The sequence below is a fragment of the Atractosteus spatula genome, chromosome 4 (genome assembly GCF_055471065.1).
Source record: "Atractosteus spatula isolate fAtrSpa1 chromosome 4, fAtrSpa1.hap1, whole genome shotgun sequence".
In the NCBI taxonomy this organism is placed as follows: domain Eukaryota; kingdom Metazoa; phylum Chordata; class Actinopteri; order Semionotiformes; family Lepisosteidae; genus Atractosteus; species Atractosteus spatula.
The window spans coordinates 18680999-18698688 of record NC_142709.1 but is presented as its reverse complement, the minus strand read 5'-3'; the positions used below and the strand labels follow the sequence as shown (position 1 = coordinate 18698688).

General features: G+C 37.6%; 1 protein-coding gene across 1 annotated transcript; it reads right to left on the bottom strand.

Annotated features, from left to right (window-relative positions):
* Window positions 1–2025: 2025 nt before the first annotated feature.
* On the bottom strand, window positions 2026–15884 carry LOC148835996 (kidney mitochondrial carrier protein 1). The gene is made up of 9 exons (XM_088914864.1): window positions 15803–15884; window positions 14820–14967; window positions 13724–13818; window positions 11835–11920; window positions 7061–7156; window positions 6521–6645; window positions 5954–6092; window positions 5528–5608; window positions 2026–5255 (listed from the first exon to the last, which is right to left on the bottom strand). The coding sequence occupies exons 1-9, from the start codon at window positions 15864–15866 to the stop codon at window positions 5214–5216; spliced, it is 876 nt and encodes a 291-aa protein (XP_088770990.1). The 5' UTR covers window positions 15867–15884; the 3' UTR covers window positions 2026–5213.
* Window positions 15885–17690: the final 1806 nt, after the last annotated feature.

The following is a 17690-nucleotide window of genomic DNA, read 5'->3' as shown; positions in this document are numbered from 1 at the left end:
CAAAGTATGATTCTTATACACAGTACCAACAGTTCAAAACAGGTCATAGTATTTTCATGCAAAGTGTAGTTGCCGTACAGATTTCAAGAAGCTGAGCCAGGCAGTAATTCAGACACAGACAGTCCTGTGAGAATGCTAACAGTGTGACATGCTAGAAACAGCGCTGGGGGAATGTCACCTGAAATTCTTTTGACCAAAATGAGAGGAACACTTTGCGATAGAGCAGAAGGTCACTGGATCTCTTGCCCTTAAACCAACTCAAAAAGACACAACAGACCACATTTACACCGACAAGCTGGTTTTTGGTTAAGGTAGGCCTATACAGTATGATATACCACAAAATAAGTAAATCTAGTAAAGCATTCCTGTCACAGAGTATGGCCCTCCTTCATGCGCCTCTTCGAAATCTGTGACTCCCAAAGACAGACAAGTCACAAATTCTGGAACTTGTGTGAAGATTCTAGCACTTGTGCAATGCTTTATCATAGCTTCTCCTTTTACCACAGTGCTTTTTTACCTATTCATGCTTTTTCCTTGCCCTTAGTCTGTTATAAAAGCTCTTTCACCGGGGTGGTAAGGGCACCTTTTACTTGTTTTGAGATTGTCCAGATGTGGTTGTGTTTTGGAAACAGATCTGCTTTTTTTTTGCCATCATTTTAAACAAGAGTGCTGTTTGCTCTCAGCTAGTGCTTTTCCTAAACAATTACTACATAGCTCATCTCCTCTCGGCAGCAGATGAAAAGATACTGGCACTGCACTCAGAGCCTCTCATTTCCTCCCATGGAATCTTTGAACGCTGTTCTATCTTTGACATTATTTATATGGAGCTCTTATGGCTTATATCCAGGGAGCTGGACACTTACTTCTGTCTAGCCTCACAATTTCATTTTAGGAGTCATTTGATAGGTTATGTACCTCTAATGTAGACTTGGGGATCATAGATGGGGGGAGGGGTATATTTAATTCATTTCATTCTGATTTTGCAAAGTTTGAAAGGAAAAAAAAATGGTTCACCAAAAATAATTTTATTTCTAAAAATGCTTTGTTTAGAAAAAAAAAGATATCTTCCTTTAGACATTTGACCAGAAAGAATAGACTGCGTTAAACGATGTTTTCATTTTAAACAAAAAAAACTGTGCGCATGCCTAGGTAAACCTTCCGACATTTAAGAAGGTAGGATATTTCACATTTCAAGAAGAAAATTAGTATAGTCTTAGTCATACCTTATCCATTAACTTTTATGTTCTTACAACACTTATAGTTATATTTGGATAAGTCAGAGGGAGTTCAATATTTGTCTGGGACAAACAACTAAGAAAACATCCAGCTGCAACACTGATTAAGGTAAGAAAAGAGGACATTTTAGAGAATCAGCCAGAAACCAGAGCAAACCCATGTTTCAATATGCTTTTTTATTTACTGCTCTTTTGTGATCTTGGCAAATGCTAAATAATATCATGAAATGCTTTATAAAACATATTACAGTGTACACTATGCAAATACATAAGACCAGTCCATTCATCACATGTTCACAACAGCAGTACTTATATTACTGAATGCAAAACTGCACATTTCATTGAGATTCTCATCTTCCTACTCTGAATTCCAGAGAATGTGCAGCTTAGAGACAATTCATTCTATGGAACACTTTCACAAAGACAACTATGAAATATCCCCCTTTTTCCACACCACAATCCAGGTAAATAAATACCCCCCTCCCAATTTACAGCTTATCTAAAAGAGTGGGAGTATATATAAAAGAATATCATAGAGAAGGCATACTCATTGTGCATATATTGAAGGCAGTGCAGGAGAAGTGTACCTGGAGTGTTAGTACAAAAATAAAACCTCTCACAGGACTAGTTTAAATTTTTGGTCCTTTCACAGTGCAATGTTTAGATTTCTGTTTTTTTCAGTTCCCCACTGTTTTAATAGTAAACAGCAAATTCTGTTGTCAATGGCAATAATCTTGAAAAAGCTTAGTTATAAAACAAACACTATACATTGTTATCAATAATAAATGTAGGTGAAATGAGATACTGCTTTATTAAAATATATTTTTACATTTTCAGAGGTTTAGAGGAATTACATGAAGTATACTCATAAAAGAACTGCTGTGAATTTGTTCATTACTGCCAAATACACCGCGAGATACACCAAATGCCATAATTCTCTCTGGCCACACTTTTACAACGGCAAACCAAGAAAACAACAGGTTTTTATAAACTCACAAAGCATGAAGAGAAAAACGTTTGAGCGTGCACAGTTTGTCTGTAGGAATAATTCCACTAAGTAAACAAGCTTTACAAACTTGAAAGCTTTCAGAGGTCAAAGCGGAGAAAAATGCTTTACTTGTTTGCCTGACTACAATAATTTCCTTTGGTAACCATTAAATGAAAGCGGCAGGAGGGAAGTTCATTGGCTGAATCCCATTTTGTAAGTTATGTTTGATCAGCTGGTTCATGTCACATTTCAGGTGCACACTCCTGGTACTATAACAGTGTGGAAAAAAAGAAGTATCGTTATATCATTCCAGGTGTTTATCAAACAATACACCTCACTTATAATTGTGATTATTTTTAGGGGGCAAAAGTAACAGTCTGACAACACAATAACCCTTTTCTTCTTTTCATCCGCCTTGAGATATTTTACTTTGTCATGATTTTAACAAAAAAAATGCCTGCCTAGAATTGGCGATTATCTATACTCATTTTTATATATACCGTAGGTATGTTTGATATACTGAGTGTAATATCTACAACATCAGCTGCTCTCCTAGCATTGCCTTAATACATAACTCACCCTCTCCTAACAACTTCCAGAAGAAATTGTGCAGCTTATTCATAAATGTGAACATGACAACATACAGTATGCATAAACAGTTTATGCAACACTGTAGTGAATGATATATGCACAAAAATATAGTGCATGTTGTACTTAAGTTCAACGTCTTTCCTAAACATAGCCCTCAATGGTGTAATGCTTGTAACAGCTTTTAAAAAAAAACAGAAAAAAAATCCTTTGTTCATATGTATGTTTTACAGGAACTTTTTATAATTAAAAAAGTTAGATTAGTTTTTGTAAAAAAATATTTCTTGTTGAAAAACCTACTACTTACTGAATAAATTTCCTTTGTAGTTTCTCCTTAGGTTCCAACTCTGCATGACAGCTATTCAAGTAAAAATGACTTTAGGATGGACATCCGAAGTCTAAATGACTCCGTGACAGATGGGTGGTGGACCATAAGCGAATCACATCTGTGGCCCAATGCCCCATTTACAACCAGCAAACAAGTTGTCCAGGTCTTTTCATAACCTCTCTCTGCTGGAACACTTCAAAATTCATAACACTAGGTAATCATCATGAGCGATAAAGCAAGTCCAATATAGAGTCACCAATACAAAAAGTAAATAAACTAAAAATACTGATATAAACTACATCTTTTTGGCACCACATTCCTTTACCTATGTGTCGCTAACTTAAAATAAAAATAGGTGTCTGCGGACACTAGCAGGTTCTTTTCTCTAAAAAGCTAGTTGGAAATAATAACACTATGCAATCAAAAGACATTAATACACATTGGACTTCCATACATATAAAGATGAACCCACTCGCCAGATTATAAATATTTAACTCAATTATTATTGAATTAACACAGCTACCTGAAGAAGACCAGCCAGATATACAATGTGTCAATTCCAGAATTATTACACAGTGAATGTTTGAAAAGGTTTTAGCTTGGCGTTTTTGCTGGCTCAAATTAACTGAAAAATGAATCGTCATACACCTGATATTATTACACTGTGCTGCAAAGTCATTACAGCAAACCAAAATGAAGAAAGCCCTTCTCTATGGTCATTAACATGAATACAGTTTAATGTCATTGTAAGAAAGCAGCCAAAGAAAGGCAAACACTAGTCCTCTTCTAATAGTCTGCTGCCAGTGTCACTAACGTACACGTACACAGGCAAAAGAAAAGCTAAGATATCACCAGCTCTGACTACTAGTCAGTACAGGGACACTAACCAGCCCTTGTATGATGTATAACTAGCTAGGGCAGATATTATGCATTAAAAGTGTCTGGTGCTTTTGAGGTACAGGATTGATTCAAAATGATTCAGCAGATTACTTTTTCAGACCTGTCAACTCTTAGTGCAAATTAGATTTGGATGGCAGCCATTTATGATCCTAAACTAGATTAAACTTCCAAAAAACCTTTCCCTGCAATTCCTCTAGGGACAAAAAGGTCACTTCTACTTGTCCTGGCTTTAAACAGTCAACAGAATAATTCCTAATTCCTTTTCAATAATTGAAAGGTCCATCTTGGGTCCCAATTCAGAATTCAAGCCTGGGATAAATCCTATATGGTTAGCAGTCTTTAAATATTTATAATAGTTACAAAATTTGACACTTACACATCTGCATACCACCCACATTATAACATATTTTGAACAGTTTTGTTTTTCCTTATGAGCACAGAATAAACATGATGAAAAATGAATCATATCCACATCTACTATGGCAAATGTGTGCTGAAGTTTTGAAAATAAATGCCTTGAATTGCAAAGGAACCTGTTAACTGAATACAAAAACTGTATATATTGCCCTAGGTAACCCTTAGTATCCTTTCCTAACATGAAACATGTACCATATAAACTAAAAGAAGATCAATTAAAATAAAATAAAAAGTATGTTCCCAGAGATACGGGTATTGAGAGATACGGGCCTGAATTATCATATATTTATGTGTAACACAATTAATACATTACAATTCATTTTGTGATCCACATAGTGGGCTGTTACGTTGCCAAGGACTTTTTTAGGACAACCTTACTTTCATTTACCATGTTTCCATATGGTAAATTACAACACATTTAAGGGATTTACCTCTTCACGCATCTCTTTACAAATACTGTATATACAAATGTTCAAAACTGCATTCTCTGCGTCTACATTTCACCACAATCCAGCTTTCCAAATAACATCTCTTAAGGCGACTGAATGAATTGACCCATGTTTTGGCCCCAAGAAGGCACCATCACTTCCAACCATTTCCATCTGTTCAGAGACAATCCATCCATGTTGGGCAACATACAGTAACATGGTCAGAGGTACATACATCCAGGTGCGGAAGTCCAGACAAGACGGAAAAAGCAAAATCTTTGGCATCAGGAGCCAACAGTTTTGAGGTGTTATTCAAACTCAGTATAAACTCAGACCTCAATCTTCTTCAGCTGCTCATATGTTATGAAGAACTGAGACAATAACGTTAAGGGAAAAAAAATGAGAGAGCTGTAAAAAAAAATGCATGCTTTGTGTTTGTTACTTTACAATTTGATTTTTGGACTAATGTTCATTGTCAGCTACAAAACAAAAAATAATCAGCAAAGAAACTTAAGGAAGAAGTAAAATATAACTAGTGTAAATAAAGGGAAATGTCAAAGCAATTGCAACAGAAATAGAAACACTTGAGTATAATGTGCATATACAGTATCTGATGTGCAAATAATGCAAGGAAAAAGGATACAATGATATTCCAAGGACCCAGTCTCAGCCAGTTAGGAAAAAATCCTTTATATAGTGCAAAGAAACCTTCTGACCTCCATGTCTGAAAAAGAAAAAAAACAAAATTCTTAATCTTCTAGACATTTTCTTTTGTATTATAAACTACACTACTCATGCAAAAATAAAATAATAGGCTACCTACAATCTCAACCGTAAAAATATGTATAAATATAAGTCACTATGAATGAAAGCATTGGCTTTATTATTATTATAGTATAAAAAACTTTTTTTTAACAAATTCAGAACTCAAGTGGCAAATATGGACTCTCTGGATACCAGAATCAATCCTTGGAGAAAAACTACCTTAAACAGCACACACCAAAAGGCCACCCAACCATACAAACACTGGGCACCCATGGGCCCAGTGGGCAGTGCCCCCCTGAGGTACCTGCACTAGGCAGTCCAGTGTGCCCTTGTAGCCTGAACACGTTCTGTCAAGAAGCACTCGCTGGTTCATCATGCGGGTCCGTACAACATCGACAGGATTGGACGCCAGGGCTCCTGCCAGCCCACACACAAAGCTTGACCTGGAATGGAGGCATTGTTAGATAGGTGGGATCAGGAACCTTCCGTCTTCAGCCAACTAGGACAGACAGGATCCAATGAGAAAGGCAGTAGTGAAAAAGGAAGCTTGTAGCACAGAGACTTTGATCATAGGCACAAAGAGGCCTGGTGCCCTGCCGGAGCACTGCAGAACAAGCTAGCATTTCCACGGCAGCCAGCCACACCTATACTCTGTCAGTCAGGCCGGTTGCCCTGTATACCTTATTAGATAGCAACCTTGATGAAAGAAACCTCGACCAGTTTTCTTTGCTGGTCACCAGGCTGATTTTGCAAGTTCATTTTGATTACACACTGATATTGAACTCCACGTACAGCCCAGAGCTGAGCTTCAAGAACTTCTGCTCTCTTTCCATCCAGCCACACAGCTCCCTCTCTTATTCAGATCACTCACACAAAGTGCGTGTAGACGGTGTCCCCCATGTAGCCAGACAGGATCAGGTGCTTCTTGGTGAGGTCGTACACTGGCAGCTCCACACCCACCACAATAGCAGCTCTCTGAGCGGTCAAGGAAACCCCCTAAAGCAGAGCAGCACATCTTCAATAGGCACTCATTTACATCCCTCTTCTTCCAGTGATAACAGGAACTTTTTAAACCCATGTATATGTCCTTCGTGAAGTCAAAGTTTACATTGTTCATGCATCTCCTTTACAAATGATAAAATGACATGTACTTACGAAGGACAAAATTAGGGACCCTCACCAAAATAGGGAGCTGGGCCCCTAAAATATGGTCATTATTTTGGGCAGAGAAAGTGACGGAGGTCTCTCTCATGCTCTTCAGGTCAACCTTCCACTGCAAGAGTCTATTCACTTGGACTGTGGCTCCCTAATGTTTTTGCCAGTTTTGAAGGTTACAACGCACGTTGCTTTTACAAAGTGGCCCAGAGTAATGTTAAGCCTAAGATGAGCCATCACAGTGGAGAAAACTTACTTTCCAGAGACCTCGGGTTCCTTCCTGCTGATAGATATTGATAAAGTTTCCGATCATTCCTCCCTGGACCACGCTTCCTTGGGCTTGCATTCGGATCTAGTGAATGAAAAGGCACAGAAAAACACCCTGTAAAAGCCCTGCACAGCATATAGATTCTACAGTGAAGTATGAATCATAATGAAACAATTGAAAACACCAAAAAAATAATATACCCCCTTATAACTGGCTAACACAGAAGGCTTGCCAGCATTTGAAAGTGATTTCTTAATATTTCTGAGATACTATTTACTGTTTCACGACCTACTGTACATGTCAGCCCAGCAGTTCTCAAACGGGGACCCCTTGTGGTCCAGACAGCTAGTACATTGGTCCATGGAAAAGAAAAATCAGATTTAGGGCTGAAACTATCATCGCTCCAACCTGACTTCCTGCCATTGAAGTCAGTGGAACTGCACCAGTTGTCTCGTGAACTTACCCAAGACACACACCTTCACTCCCAAGAACTGCTATGCATCAGAAATACATTTCATGAGGCCCAGATGTTTAGGTGTGTAAATTACAAATGTAAACTGAGCACAGATTATTTCTTTGTTCCGTTAGATTTCTATATATACTGGAGCGTAAAAAAAATAGTAGTGTGTAGTGATCAGCAAAATGTTTGGAAATTGAAAAGGGGTCCACACACTCAAAAAAGTTAAAAAAGCACTGTCAGAGGCTATAAAATGCACAGAAATGTTCTATATTTTAAAATATTTTAAAACATAAAACAGTTAACAAAAGAGAGCAGACTGTTCTGTCAATTTAGTGTGGTTGGTGCCTAGTAACAGACAGATTTGAGAATCCCTTCCAGCTGTTTCCTGAAAGAAATGACGACATAGACATCACACCTTTGAAGGATACTGGAAGCACTGGCATTACTCTGTGCTTGGTGTTCCCTTGCAATAATATTTGAACACATTTTCAAAGCATAACAAAGTCATATTCTGCCACCTGTATAACAGTGCTGGGTAAAGATCCTTGCTCTGCTAACCTGATACTGAAATACTCATACATGCCTTTATTTAATCATGATTGGACTATTGTAACACCAATGTTATGGAGCTATCTTCTAGGTTTCTATTGTCATTGTATTAAGTAAACATACATGGCATTAGCACAGAACTCCCATCCTTAGGGCGCCTTTATAAGGTACAGACAGGTCTTGATCAAGATTTTATTTAGACATGCACGGGTATAATCTCACAACTGATTCAAATTCAAATTCAAATTGATCTACATTCACAAAAATCAAATCACACAACCATCACACACAACATCATTTTTCATAGAGCACTTGCTCTGTTCTGAGACACTTCTCTCATGGTCAGTCACTGATATTGAAAACAATGCATGAAGTAAAGATGACGGTAAAAGCAGAGCATATCACCTTGCATATTAACAAATACTGGACCAGACCTTCACCATTTTAGTGGTATCTGACAGCCTGAACATGTTTGAAGGGGTCAAAATCTGGAAAGCGCTCAACTGTTTCTAGACTCGTTATATTACTATTACTCCTCATAAGACATGAGTATAAGTATTATGTGATGTAGTTCCAGAATAGGTCAATCCAGAATAAGAAGTGAAAGTTCCCATTTCCTTCAGTTTCTGAACCAATAGAACCTTGAAGCCTTGTGGTTTAGCTTTTCCTTATTCCTTAAAGCCGTTATGACATTGACTACTTACATCGCTCCATTCACTTTAAACTAGCTTGCTATTTTTGTATCTTCTGCTGAGATTTCAAACTATTTGGAATGCCAGTGACCCTTCTGTGTCACAGACAAAGCAAATTTGACTAAGGTTGATTTTTAATTGCTGAATCTATCTTTTAAACGCACCAATACATGTGTTTGTGGTTTAGTAAAAGGCAGGGGGAACAGCAGTAGCCATGAGTTCTGCCAAGCATGTCCACATTCCTGTCAGAGCCCTGCAGGTTTTATTGATAGTAGCTGCAGCTGACACTGGCAGCAGACAGTGTGCTGGTTTGCCCTGTGATCTTTACAAGGAACCTTCAAGAGTGAAACATTCCATCACCATTTCGGCTCTGTGTGCCATCAAGTCTTTGAATGACTGACAAGATCTTTTTGCATTTGCCCACTGGAGTCAATATGGCATTTCATTTCCACACTAGCTGGGATCCCAATTTAAACTGCCACTTTAAGGCCAACACACGTGCACACTTGGGTAAGCATTCTAAACACATAAAATTATACTACAACAAGCAAAACTGCATATGCTACAATTGCAACGCACGGCCTTAGTGTTCTCTTCAGATGCAGCTATAGGCCACAGATGAGTTTGGCTTCAGTGGAGTGCATATCCTAGATTGCGCTCTTTCTCTATTATAGTCACAAGACCCTAGGAGAAGCTGCTGTGTGCCAATACATTGCGCCTAGGGCAGGAGTACAGTAATATACACAGATCATAAGTGGTCTGAGCGGGGATCTGTGTCAGTTTACAGGCTACAATGGAGCAAATACTGGTTAATTCCATGCTGAATAGTCAAAAGAAGGGGAAAAAAACAATTTCGGAAACCAGAACTTTGTGTTCTTCCTTTTCACTTTCTTTCAAATGTCTTCAGACCACCTCCACTGTGATCTAAAAAAAAACACTGCAAAATTTCCCTTTACTTTGCAAGCATGGAGTTCACTTCTGCTTGTTCCTTTAAACATCACGGTAAATACAAGCTGCACCGGTTATGCCAAGAATCTCATTGACAAAAAGAAAGAACATCTTAACAGATAGACTGGATATTTGAATCAGAGTCACCAATTCAAAACAAAGTTTCACAAACGTGAAACTAGCATTACAATACAGGTCTAAATGAAGTCTGATTGGGAACAACATGTTTTCTACGCAATGACGAGCGATTCAAAAAAGAAGTACCTCCATGTAAGCGTAACAAATACTGGCGTTCCTTCAAAACTATAGCCATGGTCACTGTGTCTATTTTAATCCATTACCAGACGCACAGTACGAAGTCACAGCGTGACACAGGACAAGCTGTTCCTTTCTGTTCTGAACTCGTTCAACTACTGAACTCCTGGCACGATTAAAAAAAATAACTGACCTAGAAGAAAGTGAAAGCTTTTACTTTCAAAGAAACAAAGGACAAAATCCTGACTTTCAATATTTCTAAATTAATTACGTTTTGCTCTAATAAAATCTAGCACTTAGTGCTACCATGGGGAAGAAAAGGTAATCCTTTTTTTGCTACAGTAATCAAATATTCTGCAGAAATAAAACTTTTAAGCTCCAGAATAACTTTTGCCCAGGAATTTAAAAAATTGCCGAATGGTTTTCAACAATTTACTCTTGCACCACAACTGCATAAACATCTAACACAACCAGAAACTAAAACACCATATTAGCATAATAGTTATTAGCTGTAGGGCTGTAACACACATGCATTTAATTTATTCAGCCCAGAACTACTGCTTTCAACTGAGCACTGCCGTTCAAACATGTGACATACAGTAAGAAAATCTAAAGTCTTTGTTTGTGGGTCATGAAGTTTTTCTTGGTTTATGCACTTGATATCAGGTACTCAGTAAAACAAAGCAGCTAAAATAAATATTTTACAGACTCATTGTTTCCCAACATAATATCGCCATGGTATTTCTCTAATTAAATGGTCAAATAAAATATTCACCCACGACAGTTCATTCTTCCTAACTACAAAGTCACTTATTGCAACATAAGACTTTCTCACACTGAAGGATAGTGGATTTTACAGTTTCAACGTCCCATTTAATGATCTATAAATCCTAAAGTTTGGTTTGGTTTGACTATTGTATTGCTTTCACACTGTGTCAAGAAGAAATAAAACATCAACATAAACACCCTCAGTCTTTTTCAAAATTTGCTTCTTCAAGCTCATGTTCTTCCCATTTTGAATTTTTAGTTCATGTTTTTACTACCTACAGTACAAGAAACATTCAGGACTATCTACATGCCATCTATCATGTTATTTCCCATTTCTACCAGAATACTGCCTAAAACGTTCTGGATTTTCTTTGTATCTCCTGAATTTCCTTTTCTGGACTGTAGGCATCTCAACTATTCACCCTTCTTACCTTGAGCACGTCAGTGGGGTTAGCAATTGAGGATGAGATCACTCCAGACAGAACGCCACACAGCATGTTCATCACCAGTGTCTTTGTTTGTGGGTCATGAAGTTTTTCTTGGTTTATGCACTTGATATCAGGTACTCAGTAAAACAAAGCAGCTAAAATAAATATTTTACAGACTCATTGATTCCCAACATAATATCGCCATGGTATTTCTCTAATTAAATGGTCAAATAAAATATTCACCCACGACAGTTCATTCTTCCTAACTACAAAGTCACTTATTGCAACATAAGACTTTCTCACACTGAAGGATAGTGGATTTTACAGTTTCAACGTCCCATTTAATGATCTATAAATCCTAAAGTTTGGTTTGACTGTTGTATTGCTTTCACACTGTGTCAAGAAGAAATAAAACATCAACATAAACACCCTCAGTCTTTTTCAAAATTTGCTTCTTCAAGCTCATGTTCTTCCCATTTTGAATTTTTAGTTCATGTTTTTACTACCTACAGTACAAGAAACATTCAGGACTATCTACATGCCATCTATCATGTTATTTCCCATTTCTACCAGAATACTGCCTAAAACGTTCTGGATTTTCTTTGTATCTCCTGAATTTCCTTTTCTGGACTGAAGGCATCTCAACTATTCACCCTTCTTACCTTGAGCACGTCAGTGGGGTTAGCAATTGAGGATGAGATCACTCCAGACAGAACGCCACACAGCATGTTCATCACCAGTGTCTCATCTGCACAATACAAAACACTGCATTTAAGATGTGGTACTAAAAATGCACACCTGCTCCCGCAAATCTCAGAATCCGCTCCCCCAAAGATATCACATTTCATCAAGTAACCAATCTCCAACCTCAAACCTTTTCCTTTTAAGCTTTTTGTGAGCATTATTTTCTATGCTCTTTTAAATCCTCTATACTCTCTCCTTTCCCTCCTTTTAAAAGACCATCTTATTACCAATTAGTTTGGATGACAAAATCTTTGCACAGAAGGTTCTTATTAAGATACTTTTTATTTCTTTTGTCTTACAAATCAAAAGATGATATATAATGAATATTTGCTCTGACCTCTCCAAAGAAAAATACCTAATACTTTTCTAAAATGCAGTTCTGGGCAACCTGCTGGCAAAGCAACAAACAGAAACTGGGTTAAAAGTCAGAATACACAGGGAACATCTTACTGGCGGCAGTCTCCTTTGGATTTCCCGGCTACTATCCTATTGCTATTCTTTAACAATTAGAAAAGACTACAGACTGCTTGTACTCATTTGTACAAGTTGCCTGGTTAAGTGCTGTTCTGTCTGATGTTAATAATTCAGTTCTTCACCGAATTTCACAATTTAAGTGATTACTTATTTTCTGCCATATATGTAATCATAACATCCCAGATAACAAGATCAAAAAAGTAATGGAGAACTGCAAACTCATCAATAGAAAATGCAATTTAGTTAAACAATTGGAATAACAGCTTAGCTCTGCACCTACAAGTTAAATATGACTGCATTCTCTAATACATAAATGAAGTCATATTTAAAGTACAGGAGCATCCAACCATCTGATTTTGATTGTTATAATGGTTCAACATTAGCTTGTTTCTCCAGGGCTCAAACATGATTCTTTGTCAAAATGTTGTAATTTCTAAATATTCCTTTCAAACCAATGAAAAAGGCACCTTGCCTTGTGCATGAGAAATGTTATTCTGCCCAAGATCCAAAAAAAGGCCTTTAGTGGTCATGGCACCCTGAAGGTTTTAACATCTGGAAGCTTTATAAACGGTACTGGGTAAATATTTAACTAAATTACTCATTTTCAAAGGGTGTGCACTGTGCATTTGCAAATAAATAATCCTGGTTGTTACTGGCTAAATTTTATCAACCTCTTACAAAGTGAGACTTTGGGTTCCCATCTACAAACTACAGAATTTGCATATTTACATTCTCTGTGGGATAAAAATATTTTTTAAAAAGACTCATTACAAGGTTCCAGATTACATGTCTTAAAGGCTCCCAAACAAGATAAGACTACTGTACATATAAGACCCAAGACCAGCCATCTTATGTCATTTAAAATGTCATAAACTAAAAAAGTAAACTCATACCATAGAACAACATGACTACTTTTTAGGAAAGCAGGTAGGAAGCACATTTAAACAAGAACACAATTTTATGTCTACCAATGCTCACACTGTGTGCTTTAGCACACAAAATGGAGTAAATTAGGTGAGAAAATAGGACAAATTGAGTACATTATTTAAAATAAATGTATAAACAAACATATAAACTACACTTGATAAAAGCGTTTTTCAACCCATTATTCATGCACATATTATTCCATAAAAAAACACAAAACACATAGACTACCATTATTAAAATGTAAAAATATTCCAAGGATTCCAGCCGATGTAGGCAGACCTAGAAGCAAATGAACCAGCAGGCTGAGAAGACTTAGAAGAACACAAGTCCTACTGACTACAGTAAGGCAGCAGCTACTGAGGGTTGAGAAAGAGAGCACTGCTGGTGAGGGGCTTCTCTCACTCACCTTCTGGCCTGTCCACAAACAATCGTTTGAAGCTCTGGTACGTGCCAATCTTGATGGTGCCATAGGAAGCCTGCCGGAGCATCGCAGGAGCAATCCTGGAATGTGCCACACAACCGTGAGAAACCAGGAAAATAACTAGACAGGAGTTAGAAGGACGGTATCTGTATTTTTCCTTTACTGGACACCGTTCCGAATGCTTAATTGTTGTTTTGGAAATGGTAACATGAGACGGGGCTCTTGTCATCTCTTGGCTCGAGAGGACATCCTGCTTTAGGTGACACAGAGTTCAGCACTTAAAAGAAGAAAAGTATTTGTGGAGTAAGTGGGTTTCAACAGCTAGAGGAAAAATACTGAAGCCTAGGGACTCTTCCAATCAGCACTCATCCTGACTTCTACAGCATCCAGCAGTCTGAGAATATGTGACTCTGCACTGGATGAGGGAGTCCACCTCACCAAAGCCGATAGCCATTTGTACAGCTGGGCAGACTGGAGAACTGAGGTGAAGTACCCTGTACCTCACTTACATCTACAGAACCCTCAGGAGAAGACTTGTTATTGCTTGAAAATGGTAAAATCATTAACAAGTAATAAGTAATCATACCTCAAAAGGTACAGAGACTTGAACCCACAGCCTTCCACTAACGAGTCCAGAGTCATAATCACAACTCTACGCATCCTTTTTTGCAAATAGCTAATCACAAATTATACAATACGACTGGCACAATTTTACCATTTTCAATCAATAACAAGACTCATTCTGGGGTTTCTGTAGATGTAAATGAGCTCAAAAAGGGAATCGAGTTCTATCTCACCTCAAATGACCTTACATTTAATAAACTTCTAGAAACTAAAGGGAATAGCTTAAGGAAGCCTCCTATCCAGCAAAAAAGCCAAAGTACAGACTTCAGCTCACAACAAAACAAATGCACAAGGCAGTAGATGTAAATCTAAAGTGTGGTTTTAACAACCAGAATAAAACAAAAACTGTATTAAATAAAAGCAGTTCAACACTCCTTGGATTAGCATCCTTTACAATCCTCATGACATTTGAGTTCTTCTGATCTGCCAGTACCAGTTAAGGCTCTGTCTTGCTTACCCTGAGTATAGTGCCCTGAGGCCTTCCTCTCGGCATATCCGGACAAAAGCATGGAGCATTCCTCGGTACCGAATCTCTCGGTACTTACTGTCGCTGACCTGGCCTTGGACCTGCAAGCGCGTTTTAGTGAGGTCAATGGGGAAGGTTCCTGGAAGAAAAAACAGAAACTGTGGTTATAACAAAATCTAAGCGCTCTGCCAGGCAGTGAGGTAACATGGAAAAAAACTAAACTTAATAAATAAGTGCTAGAGTATGTGTAGAAATATATTTACCCCCCTGAAAATAATTATTCTCTGGTAACACTATACAACATGTATTCTGCTACCCATTTTTCTACATCACCAATCAATTTTATAACCGATTTAAATCAAGACCTCTACAAATTTTGCTAGAATTTGTTCTGTGAACAAGTGATTTCTGCAGCAATGTCTATTTCACATGTATAGTTACAGTTACTGCAATTTAATTGATTAATGACAGCAGTTTTACAACGGTACTTTCAAAAAGCTGTGCCATGTGGCATCATTTAGAACCTTGTACTGGGTAGATCCTGATTAATAACTACTTCCATGTAATATGACCCTATTTTAATTCATAAAAAAGTAAAAAATAACACATTCTGTTTAGAATTAAATTATTTTCTGCGCTCATAATCAAACAGACCCTTAAAAGATGCAACCTAACAGAACAGTTGTGTCCATGAAAACAGTCACAGGAAGCAATAATGAATGCTTTGATATACAAATTCTTGACATGCCTGAAACGCACACTAGTCCCTCCTGAGTACTTTAGCTTCTTGCAAAACTTACTGCTTGCCGGCAGTTCTCCTACCTTCACGGGCCATCAGAGTTTTAAAAACCGTTCCCCATTTTGTGTTTTAATGCAGTCAATGCAGCTTTCCCACTTTAAAAGCCTTGTCTTCAGAAGGATAACTATGCGCATAACATTGATTTTAAGCTTACAAATAAAATACAAACACTTACCACACTCTGCAGTCACAGAAGCCAAGCCTCCATACACAAAAGGCTTCCAGTTCAAATTAGACATTGTGTACGCATATGCTTCCTCACGGACTCTGTAAGAAAAAAGGGTTTGAGCTATAGGCCGTCCCAGCTAACAAGCACTTCGGTACCATGTGTAATTCGAAACAAAGCAAGCCAGTGGCCTTATCTCCAGAGGGTTCGGAGATAAGACACAGTTGTCAGGACAGGAATTCGACTCCTTGTTCCAGGCTAAAACACATCAAGAAACTTGTCAGACCCCACCTACCCCTGCTGTTCCCCTCCTGGCCTCTGTCCAACCTCTTGCATTGCTCAACACTACTGGATGGAAAGACAGAAATGTTCACTCGTGAGATGGGTTTGTTTGTAAAAACAGATGTTTTCTTTGTTTTTGAGCAACACGTGTTGCATTTTTGTGGGCCTTTTTTATCTAGAGATCATATTTGCCCTTTTTTGTTTGGAACTCATTTTGAATTTTTTTGTTTTTTTGTTGGATTTTTTTCAACTTTAAGTTTAAGTAAAACAAAGTTCAAGTTTAAAAATGGTTGGAGGAGTGGTGTCAGTAAGTGACTGGTGCTGGCCATATCAGTTGGTCATTATTATTTTAGTGTCCTCTTACCCTTTTCATTTGAGACCCACTTAGTGCAACTGAATTGAACTAATAAGGTTTGAAAATTAAGGAATGTGCAAATGTAATAATTTCACTTCGTAATTTGGGTTGGACTTGTTTTCAATGGCAGTGTCAGTCTTTCTGTTAACACTGAAACTACAACAACACACATCTATTCTTCTGTGTTTTCTCTTCAAATGTGAGAGCTGCCTTTCCGAAATATTCCAAAAATCCAAACGTCATTTAAGATATTGTCAGCATGTCAGTAGTGTGTCAGTCCTAAACGTAAAAAAAAAAACTTGTATGAAAAAAGGCAGCTAAAGAGAGACCTGCAAGTTTTCATTCTAAATATATTATGCTAAATCACGTAGTTTGGAGTAAAGTGAAGTTTCACTGCTTCAATGACCACTTATTGCTGAGCTTTGCAAAACTCAAAACAAGAAGAACTTGTTTAAGACACAGTGTAAACTTATTTTACTTTCAATAGGTTGTATTTGCATAACTATTTCAAACTCAGCTGTCTCAACTGTAACCATTCGTGGAACTGGCTCCATACAGTTGAAATAGGATGGGGCTGTAAAATCAATGTGAATTCACCACGCCTAAAACAAATGTTCGCAATACTAAGTGGGGGAAAACAGATCGGGGGAAAATTGGGGAATAGCTAAGACAATACCCAATGTGCCTAACAAAAACTTCTACACATTACACACTTAAGAAGTCCCGAAAGAAAAATAAATTAACCTTAATTACCAAAGCTATGTTTTATTCTTGATGGATCAAAACATACCAATTTATGGGACTTTCTGCTAGTTCACGCACAGGCATTCTGTGCACAGACTATTATCACAAAGACTCATGTATACACTTGGTGCATGGCACTTATTAACATAGTGAGAAGTCTTCCCTAAAGAAACCTTAATTAGTCCAAGAACAAACACCGTCTGATTTTATCTATCAAAGAGACTAATAAAGATGAAGTCTAACACAAGTCAGGGCAGATAAGGTTTTGACTGGTCATGAAGGCTAGTGGAATTATTTCATAGAAACAGCACACTGATCTGATCTTCTGTTTAAAGAAAGACAAAAAATTGGTTTGCAACTCTTTAAATCAGCATCACAGCTTCTAGTCCCAGTCAGATAAGAAAAATAATAAAGTCTTAGTATACTATAACTAAATATAATGTGATTTAATACTTGGTTATATCTAAAGTCCATCTATTGTTGCAGAGCTGCTTCACCTAAAGGAAAATTTCAGCA